Source organism: Ambystoma mexicanum, chromosome 4q (assembly GCF_040938575.1).
Source record: "Ambystoma mexicanum isolate Mex_15411 chromosome 4q, UKY_AmexF1_1, whole genome shotgun sequence".
Taxonomy (NCBI): domain Eukaryota; kingdom Metazoa; phylum Chordata; class Amphibia; order Caudata; family Ambystomatidae; genus Ambystoma; species Ambystoma mexicanum.
The window spans coordinates 256232046-256254493 of NC_090928.1; the positions used below are offsets into that span (position 1 = coordinate 256232046).

The following is a 22448-nucleotide window of genomic DNA, read 5'->3' on the forward strand; positions in this document are numbered from 1 at the left end:
TGATTACTGTCATAGATATGGAATACGTCGGAGGACCCAATCCCCTCAAAAGGCCTCCCTAGTATTCTCCCCATTTGAACTCCTGTATGGAAGGGATCCGCGGGACGTACTTGATATGTTAAGAGAAACATGGGAGGAGAGAGAGGAGGCTATTGTACCATTGTCCCCAACAGCGCAAAGGATCAGGGAACATATGACCTTAAGGGAGATTGTCCATTCCCACCTGTCCAAGCCACATGAACAACAGAAAGCTCACTATGATAAGAAAGCTATAACTCGCTCCTTTTCTATCGGATAGAAGGTCCTTGTATTGCTTTCTACTTCAGACAACAAAATTCTCTCTCATTGTCATGGCCCATATGAAGATACGAAGAGGAATAAACAGGTCCATGCAACTAACGCATTGCCCAAACTGACCGTAGAAATAAGACCCAAAAACTTCACATGAATCTATTGAAGGAGTGGAAAGAGGACCCTGTAGAACAAACCTCGGCTGTAATGGCCAGTCTTCTGTCCGTTGAACTTGAGAATTAGGGTCTCGCACAGTCAGACCTTCTCTCTTTTCAACAAAAAGTCATACAAGATCTGATAAATGGATTGCCTGATGTTTTTAGCGAGGAACCAGGAAGAGTGCAAAAAGTATTTCATTACATCCGCACTCCTCCCGGAAACGTTATTATTTTAAAGCCCTAAAGGATTCCTGAAATCCAGAAAGAAGCAGTCCTCCAGAAGATGGAAAAGATGTCTTTGGATATCATCGAACCCTCTCAAAGTCCCTGGTCATCCCCAATAGTCCTGGTGGCCAAACTAGATCAATCATGGAGATTCTGCAATGACTTTAGAAACCACCACAATATCTCAGTTCAGCAACTATCCCATGCCAAGGATAGATGAGTTGATCTATCGAATGGGAAATGCAGTATATATCGCCACAATTTATTTCACTAAGGGCTATTGGCAGGTGCCGTTAAATCCAGTGTACCCAGAGAAAACAGCCTTTCCACCCCTAGAGGCCTACTTCATTTCAAAGTCCTTTTTTTACTCCATGGAACCCCGGCCACTTTACAGAGGCTTATGGACCAAATCCTTCAGCCCTTCTCTGAATTTTGTGGCGCCTACTTGGATGATATGGTTATCCATAGTAAAACTTGGGGAGAACAGTTTGTCCACCTTCAGAAGGTTATTCAGGCCTTGAGATAAGCTGGTCTCTCAGCGAACCCCAAAAAGTGCCATCTCACCCAGTCCGCAGTATGTTATCTAGATTTTTCTTTGTAGGAAATGGCTTAGTCGAACCACAAACAAAAAAGGTACAGGCGGTTCAGGAAACTCCAGTACCGAAAACAAAGATTTAAGAGCCTTTTTAGGGTTAGTTCGGTACTACAAAAGGTTTATCCCAAACTATTCCACTATCACAGCCCCTTTAACAGATAAATTAAAGAACAGCAATCCCAAAAAGCTAAAATAGTAAAAGGAAGATCAGGCTTGCTTTGACACCCTAAAAGCCACCTAAAAAGGTGTAACGAACCTGTGCTAAAAGTCCCTAATTTTTGGAAGAGAGTTCCTTCTACACACAGACGCTTCGAAGGTAGGACTCAGAGCAGTATTGTCACAGAAATATGAAGGCATTGAGCATCTGTTCCATCGGGAATGTAATTATGCTGCAATCGAGTTAGAGGCAATAGCAATCAAGGGGGCAATAGGACATAAAAATTTCATATGGATAGGCGGTTCCGATCAATTACTGATCACGCCCCTATCACTTGGTTAAGCAACTGGAAAGACACAAACCTCTATGTGATGCGCTGGTTCCTCGATCTTCAACCCTTTTGGCTCTCTGAACAGAGAAAGGGAAAGGATCAAGGACATGTTGAGTTCCTATTCCGATTTCCCTTAGAAGGCACGGAAGCCAGCAAAACTAGGGGATGGGTATACAACGAATACCTAAATATTGTCACTTCTCCCCAGGAGGGGGACCCTTCTCATGGGGATAGGGAGGTGAGGCCGCTACCAGATAGTCCCCCTGAGGGTGTTACTCAGTGGGAGGATCCCATGGGAGGGGACCCTCTCTGTGGGAGAAGTGAGGACCATCAAGGGAGAACGCGGTGTGTGCACCATCATGCTGCCAGACATGATTCACCCAACCATTTGAATAGGGCCCAAGCACCCCCACCCTCTGTCTCCTCTTTCTTCTACTAATTTCCTCATACATAGCAGTTATGTATGTCAGACAGATGATACTGTGATAAGAAAGAGCGAGTATGAATGACTCCAAAAGTACTGACAAGTAAGAGCAGGGCAATGAAGAGCCCTATGCAGAACCAATTAAAACATACTCGTTATTTGAAGCTAGAAAGTCAATCTGCCATAAAAACTACAGAAGGACTCCTCGTGGCAGCCCTGTCCCAGAGGAGTATTGGGCTGGGGAGCTAAGCCACGCAGAGGGGACGTGCTGCAGACCCGAAAGCCTGGAGTTGGAAGGTGTGGACCGAGAAATCAGAGAAGCAACACAATTTAACTGAAAGTTGGGGAACCCGACATCCGGTGGCAGAAAGGCAGTCACCCAAGAGGTCCAGGCGAGACCTGACGTGCAGGGAAAAACCAGCATGGTGGAGTCGCCGAAAGCTGAATAAAGACCACGAGAGCCCAGGGGAAGCCGCAGAAGCTTACTGGTGTTGCAGAGGACCGGAGCCCTTGCGGACCAAGTGGAAAGGTATGCAGAGGGGTCCGGGGAAAGCACTGGGAGATCCCAGAGGCTGTGGTTGGGAGGAAATGCAGAATCATCTTCCTCGTCCCAGTGGTACCAAACAGAGAGACCAGTTGAGGATACAGCGAGTGAGAGAGTACCCCGAAGAGGCCTGGCAGGATAGTGAACTGTGCCTAGTTAAGAGGCACTATAAAGCTGAGAGAGGGGTCTGGGACCTGAACACTGAGAAATCAAGAGAGTTGTAAATGCGAGAGAAGGCCTGGCAGTTTAGTAAACCGGGGCTCAACTAATACACATTACAGAGCTGAGAAGTCAGTCTGGGACCCACATAACGAGAAGTTCTGGGGAGGAGAAAGAGATCCTTTGGCACAAGGTTTGAGAAGACCAGAGGAAGGAAGATACAGCCCTTGGAAGAAAGTTGAACAATAATAAAGCTGTTGAAAGAGGACCTCAGAAAGGCTTGGGGAATGGAGATGCCTTCCCAATCTTGTTTTGGAACTTGGAACTTTGACAAACAACCTGAGAAGGTCTGCGAAGACAGAGACCTCCTCCCCGTCTGTGGGGAACAACACAGAAAAGCCTAGCAACGGCTCAGTGAAGAAGGATATTCCCCCCATAATTTATGAACTGCCTAAAACATCTCAAATGAGGGAGTCATCCTGTTATAAACACGGTGTAGTCCATACTTTATAGGTTTCTTTTGAAATGTACAAGACGGAAATAGTCCACTGTCCTATGTCTCAGACCAATTTGTTTTTGACGGACATTCATAAGTTATCCTTAGGTTGAGGCAGGGAAACCCCTCTTTGTTATAGTGACAGTTAGGGATTTTCCTCCTTTTCTGTTCAATAAATGTTTGTGCCAAAAAAGCATGCCACTTTTGTGTCACATATCTACTTCTGCACCCTTACAGTACCTCCCACCCTTTCCAGTCATTCTCTGGATATTCTTTGTCTTGCTCTCCTGCTTTACCCATTTGGGTAACTTCTTTATCCTTCATGTTTACTAAAGTTCTTCTCACTAGAGCTCTATCCCAGAATGTCTCGCAACCCCTTCAGGACAACCTTTTTACACTTCACTACTTTCCAACTTCTGGCCCCTCAGCACTGTGCATAGGCCGCCCCTATACCCGCTTCTCTCCAGATTTTGGCCCCTGGATTATGAGGAGGGATCTTAAGCGCCAGCTCCTGACTTCTTGCAACATCCACTTCCAATTCAACTACTCACTCTCACCACAACCTCTGGATCCAATAACTCTGCAAAACCCTCTATACCCATATCTGGGTTGAGCCTGGAGATTCTAAGCTTCTATAGGCTAAAAACACATCTCCCTTGATCGACCACATGCAAGGAAATGCACATGAGCTGGTCTGGAAGTGAAGTCAATGAGCTAATTTTAACAAGCTCATCTGTATGGAATCATCATCTTTGGAGGGGGCAACCTTTAAAGGGCCCATCCGCCATTTTAAACTTTAACCCGATTACTTGTGTGGAATGGACAGACTCAAGCTGTCTGCAACAATTGGGGGGTCCTTGTCTTATGGTTAGTGGGGGGAAAATCACTCTCAAACCTGGCATTGCCTCCCTGTCTGCATTTTCCATATTTATAGAATAGGGAGATGCCGGTGCCATTTGGTTCTCACATGGATCAGCTGTACCGAAGATCCCATGCTTTTATTTTTGGAACAAGATTGGTGCCGATTCGTGCCCAATGGAGTCATTGCCTACAACGCCTGGATGGTTCTGCTAGATAAACCCGCCAGGGATGTTCGATGGGTCTCTGATGCCAGCTTAAGTTTGCTAGGTGACCTACACTCGGGATTTCCCAGTCAACAGATGCATGCAGTACCAGTTCCTTCTGAACATCACTGAACTGAACAAAAGCATTGCGTGACGGTTTTTGTGTATTGGATATGGCAACGAATATTTTTTGGCAGGCAATTAAACTTAAAAATATTAAAACTACACACATACTCCTAAAACAAGCAGTGAACAGCAACATGGCAATACAATGAAGGGTGGTAAAAGGCTCCAGACCCCAACCATGAGCAGAAAAAAACACTTTCGAGGAGGAGAACAAACGAACACTTTAGTTCGAGGAGGATCTGGGCACATGTACAGGGTTACCAAGTTCTACATAGAGAGCACCATGCGTGCAGCTGTGTCCATTCTCAAAAAGGTGCAAAGTAGGGCAAACAGGACACAAGGGTAATGCATGTCACTATTTTGGCGGCCCAAGTGTAATTCAGCAACAACATTAGATGGATACCACACAAATATTCAAAGTATTTTATTGTATAAAGATTTATAAATAAAATAGTGCTAACTTATGTACAAATGATATTTCACTATGCAAAGAAAAGCATGTCAGATACTTGGTGAGATGGGAGAAAAACAGATGGCTTCTTCATAGGAATGATGCACACCATTCTTTCAAACAGGAAGCACACAAGTCGGCTTGCCTTGTGTTTGCACCACATGCATCCTTCAACCAATCCTGAAAGAGATCGTCCTCGTCCTTTTTCAAAAGGAGAAATTGTCCCAGCAGTACATAGGCCTACAGAAGTTGAGAAAATGTATCACTCAGTGTGAATCTTGAGCAGCAAAATCGAATCTCTAAATATGCATTATTATGCAAGCACTGTACAGATTTGACACTCACAATAACAAACATGTATTTTAATAATCAAACATTGCAACTACAAACCAGAGTCGACTAAACAGGAAAAGCTACTTCCATAGTGATTCCGGTACTCTTAGTTCTTCCTCTCCCTCTCCTTCGCAACTAGCTGCTAATTGCACAGAAAGGTCTGTAAAAGCATCGCCTACAAACATGGATGCTGAAATCAAGACTTTTATAATGGGGATCTGCGCACTGACCTTGCTGCTATGAATTGAGTTTCGCCAAGCGCCATGCCTTGTGACATTTGCTCCCCCCCCCAAATATAACATCTTTAATAATGGCATGTTTGAGGGGACAGCATGGTGGGTATGAATGAGGAAGAGCAAGAGCTTGGAGCACTGGAATCACCTAAAAGTAAATATTTCCATTCTCTAGCGTTCCATGCATGCTCCTTTCTAACTAGCTGGGAGACAGCCTGTATAAACCAGCCTGTATAGCTCAAAATCCCTGAAGGGGGTAAGAACATATGCGGAACATCTTCAAGCTGAAACATTGTGGAGAACCACCTGACCAAAAGATGCATTCTTTCTAGAAGACGCATCCGGAGAATGCAAAATCATTTCTAATTCAACAAGATTTTGGGACCAAAGGAAAAACACGTCTTTAGTAGAACCTTATCTTTGTAAAAAAATAAATGTAAAAAAGTGAGGCTCATTAAAGACAAGCCTGAAGCTCACTGATCCTCTTAGCAGTTGCTACAGCTACCAAAAATGACAGACTTCCGAGAGAGAAGATCTAGATCACATATGGTCATGGGCTCCAAATGAAGGACAACAGTCAAATCCCACAGAGTGGGTGATACGCTAACAGACCGATAAAGATGGAGAAGGTGGTTCCCCCACCTACGTTGAGCAGGAGCTCACTAGGGCCACCGCCGTGTGCTGCAGGAGCAGCACACACTGCCTGGAATCTTCAAAGCACGGAGGTAAGCTCAGGCACTATCCGCGCTGCCTTGAAGCTTTGCTGTTCCCTGCATGAAGTCCCCTGCATGAATCGCACGATCTGTCGTAGATTCAGCAGCACCCACAACTGGGCTGCTTACATTCTCTTAAGATGCTCCATTTGCTGATTCTCGGAGCCATCCACCGCCGTACCATCTGGGACACACACAAGGATACCCCTTTCCAAGATGGCCGCCCCCCCCCCAAGCATAGCCCTGTGCCTGATGCTGTCCGTGTACTCTGCCTGGCTTCCCCTTTGCCCAAATTGGGCAAGAAGTGCCTGATTACTACCATCCAATAGCTGGGAGGCTATTAGCCGGCCAGGAAAGAAGGCCTTACACTGACCGAGCTGACAGGGCTACAGGCGCTCAGGAGCCGTTGTGCTGCCCGCGCACGCTCTCACGCTCGCAGAGAGCCATAGGTCGTCCCCCCGCACGCCATTCTTTCAGGCGCAACACCCACAGCAAGATTCACTCCAGTGCTGGCTCCTGCTAGCAAGCTATTGGCCCCCAGTCCTCCTTACATCAGAGGTGGCGATGCTTCACACCTCCTCTCCCGCTTTGCCCACAAACACGATTGAGCACCAGCCTGACTATCTGCTCCACAACAGTAACTGACCCTCTGCCCCCAGCGGCACTGATATTGATTGTATTATTGCCTGCCCCTAACGGCACTGATATTGATTGTATTGCTGCCTGCCCCTAGCATCCCAGATATTGATTGTACTGCTGCCTGCCCCTAGCGGCCCTGATATTGATTGTACTGCTGCCTGCCCCTAGCGGCCTGGATATTGATTGTATTGCTGCCTGCCCCTACTGGCCCTGACATCAACTGTGTTACTATCCGTCTCCAGCACCACACCACACCACACCGGTCCACTACAAATGCATCCTGCTGGCACCCGCCCTTCAGCGTCTACGCACCTCCTCTCCCCATCTTCCTCATTTCTCTCTCCCTCCTGGCCATCTGCAACATGCCGCCTGCTCACCCAAGCTCGCATGCTCACCCATGCCCTACACCTCCACTTGACCTCATGCACACCACTTCACCTGCAGCACTCCAAACTACATTCAACCACCGTGCCAATCCACCTGGTCATCACCCACACCACCTCAGACTCTGTAGACTAAGCACACACACTAAACCTCTCCTAGCTCATTGCAGTACTCCACCTTCTGCATACCTTAGGAACAACAGACTTAGATCTCGCACCTACACATCAGTGGCCCAGACTCACCTCACTGACCATGCACACCACCCTACCACCCTTCACGCCGCATCCATCACGCTCCAGCCTCCCTCACCCAAACTTGCACCTACCACCTCCCGCACCCCCAACACCAACAGACATACTCCATCACCAGATTTAAGATGTGCACTTATCAACGCTCGCTCTGTCCATGCACATGCTATCGAAATCAATGACCTTATCACCACTCATAATCTACTAGCCATATCCAAAACCTGGCTCCATGAAGCATCCAGTCCAGCCATCCACCTTGCCCTCCCCCAAGACTATACCATCCTCAGACGGGACCGAAAAAAATTCCACAGGCAGCGGCTTCGCCCTTATCGTTAAAAATATGCTCGCCATGAGAATGTGTAACCACCAGTGGGACAACAACGCGGATCTCCTTACTGCCAAACTAGCCCTCTCCCCAAACTGCACCATAAATGTATTCGTCACCTACAGACCACCAGATCACCCCCAGAGCAAAAGCAACTCCTCCAAAACATAGGCAACAACCTTAAAAGCACCACCAAAACCATCCTTCTAGGTGATATTAACCTTGGCCTATCTGACCCGAAGGACAAAGCAGCTACAAACTTAGCCAAAGAACTCTCACACATGGGTTTCGATCACAAAATTACGACGCCCACTCACAACAAAGGCAGGTCCATCGACTGGATAGCTGACCACAACTGCTCAGCAGCCATGACCTCCATCTCGCCCCTCCCATGGACGGACCATTACTTCATTCAATACTCCATTCCCACCACTCCCATCCATAAAACTATGACTCAGGCCCCTCCTGCCAAAGAAAGAAGCTCCAAAAAACTCACTGCTTCCAACCTCGCTCCTCTCCTCGACATCCCCGAACTCAAACCTCCATTTAGCCATGACCCTACCTCGATTGCCAACATCTACTCCAGTGCGCACACTCGAGCCATCGAAACTATTGCCCCTCTAGAAGAAAAAAATCCATGCACTGCAACTCTTGGTTCACTGAAGAACTATCTGTCCTTCGCACCAAGAAATGCAAAGCCCTATCCAGGTGGCAATCTACACCTAACAAATCCTCTCTTAACGATTTCAAAGAGATCTCATTGATCTACAAAAAAGCTATATTGCAAGCCAAATCCAAATCCTATAACCATAGAATCACTAACGCCAGCTCCAAACCAAGAGAAATGTTCTCTATATTTAAAGAACTCACATCACTTGCCTCCAGCCCTGATGAAATTATCAAGGATGAAGCATGGTGTACAGGCATACATTCTGCCCTCCTCAATAAAGCAACACACTCCAAAACAAGATAGCCTCCCAACGCAAAACTCTCAACACCCCCACCAATTCTCCATCACCTCCCACTAACAATACTCGCCCACAAACACCCCTCTTCGCCTTCAGAGAAGTCACAGAGTTGGAAGTTGCGGATCTCCTCAAAAAAAATAAACCTTCGACCTGCAAAGGAGACACCTGTCCACCTTCCATCATCAAAGAATGTACTGAATCACTCACCCCCATCATCACAGCTTTCATCAATGCTTCATTCGCATCTGGAACCGTACCACAATGCCTAAAAGAAGCCTGGGTTTGCCCGCTCCTGAAAAAACCTTCCCTTGACCCTTCCTCCCCCAATAACTATCGACCCATCACCACCGTCCCCTTCCTCCTCAAAATCTTAGACAAAGCTGCCCATAACCAAATCCAACACTACCTGGAAACCCACACCATCTTAGGCAAAAGACAATCAGGTTTCCGCAAAGGCCATGGGACTGAAACTGCCCTTCTAGACTTAAAGAATCAAATCACCAAAATAATGGGCACAGGCAAACCCGCTCTCCTCCTACTGCTCGACCTCTCCACAGCATTTGACCTGGTCGACCACAGCATTCTCACCTCTCACCTGTACAATGCTGCACACTTCTCATCAGGCAACCTCCTGGATCACTTCCTTCCCTGAAGGTAGGGCCATGAAAGTGTACTCAGACCAGGCCAGCGCTCCTGCTAGGCAAAATCCTGTGCAGTTCCCTTAGGGAACACTGCAAAAAGATGAAGACTACAGGAGTAAGCAGTAAACCCAATTGGTAGCAGTCTGCACCACCGAGATTTACCTGGTAGCTGTGGCTGAGCAGTCAGACTTCTCTCAAGAGGAGTAAGGCACTATATAGAGTATATCTGTTATCTCTCCAGAGGTAGTCTCCCTCAATTTTTGTTTTCGGGGGCCAGTATCTCGGAACGGGAGACACACTATCAGAAAAATACAAAATTGAGAAAAACTGGCTACCCCACTCTATTTCCAACCGGGGTCCGCCATATTCAGCGGAATAAAGTAAGCTATTGTGGGACTATGATTGTATATCTAGTTTGACTTTTCGAATACGTTTGAAATTGGGCTAACAATAAGAAAAAAAGAAAAAGAATAAAAGGAAAAAGTAAAAAGTTCAAGAAAATAGTATAAGTTGTTTAAACTATTAAACAATCAAGTAATACAGAAGATTAATTAACCTATGTATGTAATATAGAGAAAGTATGGGACATATAGTAACGGGTGTTATTTTGAATAAGTATGACACCAGGAGTATGTTGAGAGTGCTGTGTTCTGGATTAATATAAATCAAATGAACATGTATTAAAAGAACATTGGGTTCCTTATGTTAAATAGGTTTCCCACACAGCCAAGAAATAACAGAAACCAGAATTGATCCGTGACATCTGGGAAGTAGGAACTAAGACCTGCTATGACTAGGTTTCTCCGAGTATAAAGCTCAAGCCAACCAGGATGTAAGTAAAGGCGAGAGTGATCGATAGATCTAAAATTATTGTGAAAAATGTAAGTAATTGTAAGAGATTATGAAAATACGATGCATTATATAGACTAACGAATAAAGAAAAGTTGTGTGTTTGGAAGGGAACCATCGTTTTACTGTGTGATTAATGTATAAATGTATTCATGTTTGTTTTTAGATTATCCTGTTACGGGGTATTTGAAATAGAGATGTCCACCAACTAAAAAGAAATTGTCTGTCCTGAAGAAGGCCTAAAAAAGCATTGGTTGTAGAGACACTAGGGATAGTGTTTCATCTCCTAAAATGGCTGAAACATGTCGACACTTGACACTAGACTAGCTAAAGAATTTAGTCTTGTATCTGTAAACTACTGAATTGTTTAGAGTGGTTTTTTACTAAGACAACAAAACCCTATATGAAACATTGTGTTTTTTAAGAAGCGAGCGAGAAGATATGCTGATGTACCACGATTAATGTGTGTTCTATTGATTTGTTCCCTCTCTCTCCTTTTTTAACTTTTCTAAAGTGGTCTTAACACATAATAAATTGATATGGACATATTGAAAAAAAATTGCTATATGTAGTGTGTATTAATTGAGTCGAATGGTTCCTTGCCTTTTGCACATAATACGAGATATGTTTTGCACAAATTTGGCTTACTCAACTTGAAGGTGAAAGCCATGTTCACGATAAATCTGTAGATCATTTCGCCAGTACTGGTTGGACAGAGTGGGGTAGCCATTTTTTCTCAATTTTGTATTTTTACTATATAGAGTATACACAATAGGGCTAAAAACACAGTAGAGCAAACAAACACTGACCAGAACTTGGTATCAAAAGTATATAGTTATTTATTTAAAAACACACTTTAAACAACACACTAGCACTCTAAATCAAACGCAAGTTCAAACACAGTCAGATAAGGTATAAGCACCTCTCTCTAGAACTATTCGACAAGTCAGAGTTAAAACATCAGTATTTGTTAAAACAGAGGTGAGCGCGTAACTCAGATGGCACTCCAATAGTTAAGGTACAGAGAGAGAAAAAGGCAGAGCATAGAATTAAAACAGTTCCCAATACTAAGTTCAGAACAAGTAAGTAAAGGCAGTAAACACTGTAGAGCCAAAAGTTCAGAGGCCAGGCCCACCTTTAAAGGGGACAAAGCAAAATGTGCCCAGGATCACACGGTTTAAAATGCACTAAAGGTTTTTGCAGAGTGTTCAAAATAGGTTGGGTAGTTCGGAAAGGTAAGCTTAGAAGGTCTGGAGCCAACCCAGTTAGAAAGCCAAGGATTTAAGGGTCACCTTTAGCAAACTGCAGAAAGGGAGGCCAGGTAGGATACAGTACCTTAAAGAGAGAGGAAGCTCCAGCGGTGGCAGTTGTTCCTGGCAGTGGTTGCAGTTCGTTCCGACCAGGGGAAGAGAGGTTCTCGTCGAGGAGGAAGCTTGGAGTCGTTGCACTGCCCAGGGATGAAACCAGCCGCGGAGTTCGATTAAAAGTTGGAGTTCTTTTATTCACGGTCAAAGTGGTGAAGCTTGGCTATCCGGCCATCCGGGGTGCTTGGCACGGGCGATTCGACCAAGAGACGTCTTTGGAAGCAAAAAAGGGCAAACTGGTTTATCCTACCAGCTCAAAGGAAGAAGACTCTCCTAGCAGAAGATCTCCTCTTGTTGTTGGGAAAGTGGCAAGTTGGTTACAGTAGGGCTCCACCGGTGGTGTCGTCGTTGTAGATGGCTCAGCTTCTTCCCTCCTCGGATTCTTAGGTCCTGTGGTGACTTCTGAAGTTGCAGTCCCAAAGGCCCTGCTTTTATGCAGAAACCCCCCATTCATCAGCCTAGCTGTTAATCACACATGCTAAGTGGTGAGCCGGGCGGCTCACCACTGGGCCAATCAGAGTAGAGTGCGACTTGGGTGCCGAGGCAACGCAGTCCAGGGTGCCAATTCCCCCCTCCACCCCTCCTGTGGAACCCAGACAGAGTGGCACCAATTGGAGGGCTTCTGTGTAGAAGCCCGCCAAAATAGTGGAACAAAGGGCTCGACCTTGGTCAGAGTTACAGAGACGGACACAAACGCTATTTTAGAAACGAGTTCTGACAAAAAGACCCAACCGGTGAATTAATATTAAATAAATAAACCAGCGGTATCTTTAACATTGCACCAAAAAGTGGTGCGTTTAAAACCAATGGGAAAATCCCATAGAGAATATTCCGATGGAATATTTTGCATGGTAACCACTGCCACCAGCCAGAAACTCGACAAGGGGGGACTGGACAGTGCCCCATTGAGAACAGACCCAGGGGCAATCGAATTACCCCTACCAGTACTTCCACAATATGATGGTTTGTTCTGGTTCTACCGTATTCGAGAGGAAACCCGGTAGGTGCCCTTACACTCAAAAGTGGAAGTGGCCTCTACTCCCGTCTATACCCGGGGGGGGGGGGGGATATGAACTAGTATAAAGTGAGACAGAGCTATAAAACTTAGAGTTGCACCACACACATAGGTCTGATCATAATACAGAGCCTATTACAGTCTAGTAATTCACATTTTTAATTTACATTTCAGCTGGTTAAACTAAGTATTAAATCATTAAATCAATAAAACAATTAAGTACATCTAAAACATCACATAAAACATGGGGAACCGTTATTCACAATTAATGATCTGTTCACAAAGAATTTACAGATACAGTTCACAAAAGTCAAATACTGTATCAGTTTCTTCTTATGTCTGATAGTATAGAACAACCTTGCTCCCTGTCCATATCCAGGGAGGTGTCTCAACATGTTTCTGTTCTTATAGAACTAATCAGGGAACATTAATCAGGAGATATATTAAATTCAACGGAAATCCCAATTAGTCGTATCCAATTTGAAGCCAAAAAGAGGAGATTGAATACGTACAACCTAAGGGTTAAAAAAGAGAGAGAAGGGGGGCAAATAGTCAGCTCTAAAAGTAGCTATTTAATTTGTCATAATCACTATTTCGTGAAGAGAGGGCCAAGAAATGAAAATAAATTTACCTTTTAATGGCGCTCATAGGGGGTAACAACCTTTAGAATTGAGGTTGTGGTTGGCTGTCTTGTAGCTCGAACCCTGTAATTAATATACGAAAAACTCTACTACTTGTTTTTCAATAAAGCAGAAAGACAAACATTAGGCTCAACTTCACTATAGATCACAAAATATTTTAGGCTTTACCGTTCTTAAAGTTGGTACAGATCAATGTATGTAAAAAATTGATATATAGGAGCGCTCGAGTGGCAGGGAGCACGTATCTAGCATGTATTAGTTCACAATCTGTTTTTTTTAGAAAAGGTGGCTAACGATATATAGAACTGAGAGGTGAAAAAGATGAGCTTCTACCCCGAATTCGTAGTCCCAATTATGAAAGAAAGGGGGTAGTGAGGGACGTCTTTGTTCCAAATATAACCTCACCACCGGTTGTGCCCGTGTCGGATACTTTGAAATGGGAACTGTAACAGCATTTACATCGTTCCATAGAGGTAATGTATTTTCGGATAGAATAGTTGCAATGGCAGTCTTTGATATGTCAAAAACGGGGGTCCCTGTAGGACGTCCAGACGGGAGGAACAGCAAACATTAATTATATGGTTTAATATCTGTAACAGATCTTGAAACTCGTGAACTTGCTATAACGGGGAAGACTTACCAAAAAAGTCTAGACATTATTGGCAACGCGATTTATCAGTAAAAGGTTCGGTGCAGGAACGCTTTTAGTGAGTGTCTCTCAAACAAGTAGTAGAGTTTTTTGTGTATTAATTACAGGGTTCGAGCTACAAGACAGCCAACCACAACCTCAATTCTAAAGGTTGTTATCCCCCTATGAGCGCCATTAAAAGGTACATTTATTTTATTTTCTTGGCCCTCTCTTCACAAAATAGTGATTATGACAAATTAAATAGCTACTTTTAGAGCTGACTATTTGTCCCCTTCTCTCTCTTTTTTAACCCTTAGGTTGCATGTATTCAATCTCCTCTTTTTGGCTTAAAATTGGATACGACTATAATTGGGATTTCCGTTGAATTTAATATATCTCCTGATGAATGTTCCCTGATTAGTTCTATAAGAACAGAAACATGCTGAGACACCTCCCTGGATATGGACAGGGAGCAAAGTTGTACTATACTATCAGACAATAAGAAGAAACTGAAACAGTATTTGACTTTTGTGAACTGTATCTGTAAATGCTTTGTGAACAGATCATCAATTGTGAATAACGGTTCCCCATGTTTTATGTGATGTTTTAGATGTACTTTTGACTGAATTGTTTGGTTGATTTAATGATTTAATATTTAGTTTAACTAGCTGAAATGTAAATTAAAAATGTGAATTACTAGACTGTAATAGGCTCTGTATTATGATCAGACCTATGTGTATGGTGCAACTCTAAGTTTTATAGCTCTCTCTCACTTTATACTAGTTCATACTCTTCCCCCCCGCCCCCGGGTATAGACAGAGTAGAGGCCACTTCCACTTTTGAGTGTAAGGGCACCTACCTGGTTTCCTCTCAAATACGGTTGTTCCACGGTGGCTAAGGTCACAGGAAATTTTCCTCTGGGGAAAAGACAGTGCTCAACACGCTATAGGCACAAAAAACACTTTCAAGAATGACGGAAGACAGAACGCTTGCTTACAGCGAAGACTATGCGGCAGCATTGATGAGTGCAATCTCAATTCTGAATAAAGATGACTTAATAGACTCCACCCCTAATACAGACGAATGGAATGAGTTAATACAACTTAAGAAACGTCTTACACAAACTGAACTACATGGAGCAATTATGTTAGAGTATTTGAAAAACAAGGCACTCCCACAAGGATTAACAGTTATGAACGAACCGAGATTATTTCTCGATAATGAAAAGTTCTGAGTTCAGTGGAACTACATAGCAAACCGCTGTGGCCGCAATTGGTTAATATTGATTATCGACACAGCTAAAGAAACAGCAACAAAGATTGAGATTGACCTATTAAAAATCGAAGAAAATATAAAAAAAGCCTTATCACTCGAACCTTACAAGAAAAGACTGGAAGAGATTGAGAAAGATGAAAGAATTTAAAGTAAACAATACTAATGAACGGATCCAACGGTTGAAGAAAGATCCATCTCGGTTCACACATGAGAAAGCCTTCCCATATGTAAAAGATGATCATGTTAACAAAACCCTACAACAAAATGGAGGATTGAGAAACAACAGACGAGTGATATTTAGAAATGCATCCTACAGCACGAGTAACGATAGTAGTGAGCCAGATGAAAATGGAGAAAGGACCTCTACAAGTAATAAACAATCTTCAAAAAGAGGATGAGGACAATCGATGATACGAGCAGGAAATGGAGGGAGAATTGGCAATTAGGGTTGTTTTTTGTACCAGGCCCAAAATCGCAACAACTGGGACGAAGGAGCCAAACACACTTGGAGCGGGAATCACTTCTGATTAATCTCTCAGACTATGAACCCACAGAAGCTGAACAACAAGTCCTTAATAAAGGGTTAGGCTATGTGATCACTAAAGAACATGATTCTTTTGAGTTCTGCATTGAATTTAACAATCTACTGAGAAAGATCCATCTGAAGGAATTTTTTGCATCAGAGACAGAAAGAACTAGCGACACCATGCCGAACCATACAGGGCTTCGTAATCCATCTACCTTTTGCATCCTATCTCAAGCTTCTCCCCCGAGTCACTCATTTTTGAAAAAAAGAGTCATTGCGGATGTAACAGCCATTGAAAGAAACCTTAAGAGACCTTTTCAGAATTTAACAAAAGCAGAACAAGGAGCACTCAAATCTCTGGCAACTAATACTATCATCATCAAAAGGGCAGATAAAGGAGGAGGCATTGTCATGCTAAACCAGACAGACTATATTACAGAATGTGAAAACCAACTCAAAAATGTGAAGTATTATAAACACCTTAGAGAAGATCCAACCAGAGAACTCAAACTACTTATTGCTGAGAAAGTCACCAAACCTAAAGATTGAGAATGGATATCTAAACAAGAGGCTGGGTTCCTTATAAATAAGAAGCCGACTACACCTACTTTCCACACGCTACCTAAAGTGCATAAGACACTCACAAAACCACCTGGCAGACCTATTGTGGCAGGCATCAATTAAGTCTTGGAACCCCTCTCTACCTTTGCTGACCATTACCTCAAAGGCTATGTCCACAAGATGACCTCATACCTAAAAGACACTAGAGATGTGATCAATATTTTTGAAGATCTTATTTTTAATCCTGAAACCTCCTTGCTATTAGGCCTAGATATAGTATCTCTGTATACTAACATACCACAACAAGCCACACTGGAGACCGTGGAGGAGATTCTACTCACAAGATTCGATAACAACCCTGTTCCAACATCCTTTCTTGTGTGGACATAGCTCTAAAGCGAAACTTCTTTGGGTTTAATGGCAACTATTATCAGCAAGTAGAGGGTACTGCGATGGGCGCCACCCATGGCACCGAGTGTGGCCAATTTATATGTAGAAACTTTTGAGAAAGCTCGTATATACAGTGCCCAGAATCCTTTTCAACCTAATATCAAGAAATGGAATCGCTATATAGATGACATTCTGGCGATATGGGAAGGTTCGAGTGAAAGTGCCAACGATTTTTTCAAATGGCTCTATAACCTTAATCCACACCTACAATTCACCATGACTATTAACAAAGAAACCATCAACTTTCTCGATCTCAATTTCATATGAATGGACTTCTAAAAGTAACCATATCATAAGCCGGCAGAAAAAAACTCCCTATTAGAATATACTAGCTATCATGTGAAACATTTGAGAGATAATAAACATTTTGGACAATTTCTCTGCTTAAAAAGGAACAGCTCTGATAAAAAAAAAATATCTATGAAACAGAAGCAGCTATTCTAAGCAAACAACAGACAGAGAAGCTACCCAAAAGAACTGGTTAAACAAGCCGCTAAACGTGCATTTAACAATAACAGAGAGGCACTACTGGAAGAGAGACCCAAGAAACCAAAGGATGAAAGAATCGTATGTGTTAATACCTTCACAGATCAGAGTTTGAAAATCAAAAATATAATCAAGAAACATTGGAAAGTTTTTGCTTCCTCTACTACACCACTGCCCCTTCCTATGTTTGCCTATAAAAGAAGCACGACAATAGGCAACAGAATAAGTAGTAGTAAATTAAAACCGACAACAACTGAGACAAAATTTGACTATACTATGGGGCCTTCCTCCACCAAATGGCCATTACCCTTGTGGTGCATGTGGGATATGTAAACTAACCAAAAAAAGTAAAGAAGTTGATATAGGCCTAACGAAACCATGGATACAAAAAGAGACCTTACAAATTGTAATAATGACCATGTAGTTTACATAATAAGATGCAAATGTGGACTTATATATATATAGGAAAAACGATTTGGAAAATAAAAACTCGGATCATAGAGCACCGGAGTTGCCTTAAGAACAAAACTGAAAATGCCCCGCTGGTTTGACACTTCACTCAGGCCATCCATGGATATGAAGGTTTTACCAGGACAGTAATTTTGACACTAAATGGGAATCCACAAACTTTAGAAAATAGATTACTAAAGAAAGAGCAAGAAATTATCTTAGACTGCAGAGCGACAAAAGAGGTCTGAATGAGTTTGTAGAATGGCACAAAATCAAACACTGAAGCAGATTTAAAACTGGATCTACAGGTATCGATCTCTTTGGACATTTCAAAATCTATTAGAACTAGAGACTATTTAATAGATTACCTGCGCTTCCCCCCCTTTTTTGAGGCTTCCCCTTCTACAAAGTTATACTTTCCATGAATTCTACGAGTTTAGTCACTTCATACATTTAGCGACTAATCACTTGTGTATTATGACTCTATCCTAATTAGCAATATAGGATAAATAATTTGCATCAACAAATTACGTTTTGAGATAAATCCTGTAATCAATATCAAGTTTTCCATCCTAAATGAACACAATCGACTATGTCTCAATATACTACATATTAGTATGGTGTCGATGCTTTTAAAGTTGCTCTTTATTCAAATCCATTAGCGAGTTAAAGAAAACTTTACACTCTAAAATGGCCGACACGTTCGACCAGCCTAGCGACAGTCGATCCTTTCTCTCTTTCTCACTTTCTAGGCCATCGAGCCAGGTTGCCATGACTACAAGTATACACTTACCTGCTCGGCTTGCGTTTGAGAGACACGCACTAAAAGCGTTCCTGCACCGAACCGGTTACTGATAAATCACGTTGCCAATAACGTCTAGACTTTTTTGGTAAGTCTTGCCCGTTATAGCAAGTTCACGAGTTGCAAGATCTGTTACAGATATTAGACCACATAATTAATGTTTGCTGTTCCTCCTGTCTAGATGTCCTACAGGGACCCCCGTTTTTGACAAATCAGAGACTGCTGTTGCAACTATTCTATCCGAAAATACATTACCTCTATGGAACGATGTAAGTGCTGTTACAGTTCCCCTTGAAAAGTATCCGACACAGGCACAACCGGTGGTGAGGTTATATTTGGAACGAAGATGTCCCTCACTACCCCCTTTCTCTCATAATTGGGACTACAAATTCGGGGTAGAAGCTCATCTTTTTCACCTCTGAGTTCTATATATCGTTAGCCACCTTTTCTAAAAAAAAAACAGATTGTGAACTAATACATGCTAGATACGTGTTCCCTGCCACTCGAGTGCTCCTATATATCCATTTTTTACATACATTGATCTGTACCAACTTTAAGAACGGTAAAGCCTAAAATATTTTGTGATCTATAGTGAAGTTGAGCCTAATGTTTGTCTTTCTGCTTTATTGAAAAACAAGTAGTAGAGTTCTTCGTGTATTAATTAAAGGGTTCGAGCTACAAGACAGCCAACCACAACCTCAATTCTAAAGGTTGTTAGCCCCCTATGAGCGCCATTAAAAGGTAAATTTCTTTTCTTTTCTTGGCCCTCTCTTCACAAAATAGTGATTATGACAAATTAAATAGCTACTTTTAGAGCTGACTATTTGTCCCCCTTCTCTCTCTTTTTTAACCCTTAGGTTGCATGTATTCAATCTCCTCTGTTTGGCTTCAAATTGGATACAACTAATTGGGATTTCCGTTGAATTTAATATATCTCCTGATGAATGTTCCCTGATTAGTTCTATAAGAACAGAAACATGTGGAGACACCTCCCTGGATATGGATAGGGAGCAAAGTTGTTCTATACTATCAGACAATAAGAAGAAACTGATACAGTATTTGACGTTTGTGAACTGTATCTGTAAATGGTTTGTGAACAGATCATCAATTGTGAATAACGGTTCCCCATGTTTTATGTGATGTTTTAGATGTACTTTTGAGTGAATTGTTTTGTTGATTTAATGATTTAATACTTAGTTTAACCAGCTGAAATGTAAATTAAAAATGTGAATTACTAGACTGTAATAGGATCTGTATTATGATCAGACCTATGTGTGTGGTGCAACTCTAAGTTTTATAGCTCTGTCTCACTTTATACTAGTTTGTACTGGTTCTGTTCACAATTTTGGACTAGTAAAGTCAATGGTGACTTTACATGCCCTGGGAGACAGTAGTCAGTCCGAGGGGCTGGAGTCTATGTTTGGGGGTCACTATGACACCCCTGTGTTACGTCACTGAGGGTGCTGTGTAACACACATACAAAACACATGATACCCTATGGAGTAAAAGACCCCATAGCCCATAAGCACACAAAAAGCCAAAGGTATATCTCAAATCATGCCTAAGAGTGGGAGGAAGAGAGTCTCACTCTTAGCAGGAGAAAAAAACAAACCTCAAAAATCCAGCAAAGCTGCTGGGGGACTCACTAGGTTTGGGAAACTAGCCTTATAAGAGAATTCTCCCTAACAGCTCCCCCTTCCACCATCAGTTGTGGAGTTCCACAAGGGTCTTGCACCGCACCGACCCTCTACAACCTATTCACCAAACCCCTCTTTGACCAACTGGACTCCCTCAACATAGCTTACACAAATTATGCGGACGACGCGCAAGTTCTCCTCCCCCTCTCCGGAGATTACGACCAAGACTCAGAAGCCCTCCCTAAAATCTATTACACTATCCAAACTTGGATGGCTATCAATGGTCTATGCTTAAATGGAGATAGAACTGAAATCATCATCCTAGCACCCTCCCAAACGCTTGCCAAACTCAGCCCAGACTACTCTCACATGACCATTGACAGTATCAGCATACCTTTCTCCTCTGCCGTCAAGACCTTAGGAGTCTACCTAGACGCCACACTCTCCATGACTAGACAAGTCAGTGCCCTCGCCTCTGCATCTGCACTGACCACCAAACTCATTTAAGCCATAAAACCCTACCTCACCACGCCCAACTGCCTCTCCATAGCCAGATCGACTATAGGAGCCAGACTGGACTACTGCAACGCCCTTCTAGCAGGCACATCAGCTAAAAACTTAAAAAGGCTCCAAATCGTGCAAAATAATGCCCTCTGCGCTGCACTACTCATCCCCAAAACTGACCATATCTCACAGGCCAGAAGACTCGTGCATTGGCTCCCAGTCAAGGAAAGAATCAACTTTAAAATACTCACTCTCACGCACAAATGCATCAATCACACAGCACCCCCCTACTTATCTGAAACCATAATCATGAATTCCTCCTTCCGTCCCAAAAGAAGCAATCACGCTAATCAACTCCGGGTACCCACTGTAAGAAGAGCCAAAGCCGGCGGCTTGGGCTTCCCACACATAGCACCTAAGCTTTGGAACGCTCTCACCAACTCACTCAGAGCAGAACCCTCACTGTACTCCTTTCGCAAATCCCTCAAAAGTACACTATTCAATTAACCACTACCTTCATTCTCCTACACCTACTCTCATACGCTCTGCTACGTAATGTTTCTTAAAATACCAGAATCTGTACAGTTTATCCTGTAATAAAAATTGCCTTGTAACCATTTCAATGAAAATTGCCTGTAACCACTTTCCTTCCACTGTAACCAGATTAATGTCTTCTCTGTAACGGTGCCACAATGCCCCTGGGCTGATGTGCGCTTTAAATTAAATGCGAGAAAAGAAAATTCGGAGGCACTGCCTTTTCCTATCGGATAGCCAAAGTATGGAACTTGTTCCCTAAGGAAATAAAGACTGAAGACCACCTCACTTTCAGGAAACTTCTAGAAACCTAGCTTTTCAACTTGCTGAGATAAACACTGACCAATAATTTAACCATAACTCCATGAACGAACCGCCCAACCCATACAATCCCTGCTTCAACAAACCATAAACACTGAAAACAAGGGATACATTTAGAATGGAAAACAATATTTTAACTACAAATAACGAGGTCACCCAAAACTCGCTAACCCCTTCTCTCCCACACAACTGAAACTCCTCACCTACAGCACTTAGGTGGTATATGTCGAACTGGCTACGCACAATCACCAGAGCTCTACACAGTTTTCCCCACACTCCAAGATTGAGGAACCACAGAACTGTCAAAGGACCCAAGCATTACATATTGAGGGGGAATGTAAGATGGCGATAAGCACCAGCAGTCAAGAACATTATTGATGGCAAGCAATGGATTCCTTCCACTCAGATTCCTCTCAGGGAAGAATCCTAAAGCAATACAGAACCTGGCCGGAGGACAACATGGAACAATCACCTACACTAGTGAACTCAAAAGCTCAGCACAACCCACGTGAGCGTCCACACTAGATAAGGAATCCTGATAATAATGCTTGGCAAACATGTGCAAAGATGCTCATATAGCAGCAGGAGACGTCAACAAAAGGGACACCACTTTGCAAAGCAGAGGTGTCTGCCAGGACTCTTGTAGAATGATCTCCAAAACCTGCAGACACTTCCTTGTTGACCAGATTGTCTTTTTTTAAAATGTTTTTTTTTATTAATGCTTTTGGCCAATTAAAGACTTTTGCATACAAATTTAAACAGAATTTAAACAAAATTTAAAAACAAACCATGATTAAATAATCATTTGAATCAATAAAATTTGTATCGATACATTGCCCTGACAAAGCAGGTCAGTGAATAAATACAAAATTTCACACTATCGGCCTCCCCTTGGCACCC

General features: G+C 42.9%; 1 protein-coding gene across 1 annotated transcript in view; it reads right to left on the bottom strand.

Moving 5' to 3' along the window:
* Positions 1 to 4979: 4979 nt before the first annotated feature.
* The window catches only part of LOC138467652 (barrier-to-autointegration factor-like protein), a 319554-nt gene continuing 302085 nt past the window's right edge, over positions 4980 to 22448 (bottom strand). Inside the window, exon 4 of the mRNA XM_069607829.1 lies at positions 4980 to 5261. Coding sequence (XP_069463930.1) covers positions 5112 to 5261 — 150 coding nt within the window. The 3' untranslated portion in view covers positions 4980 to 5111. The remainder of the gene's footprint in view (positions 5262 to 22448) is intronic.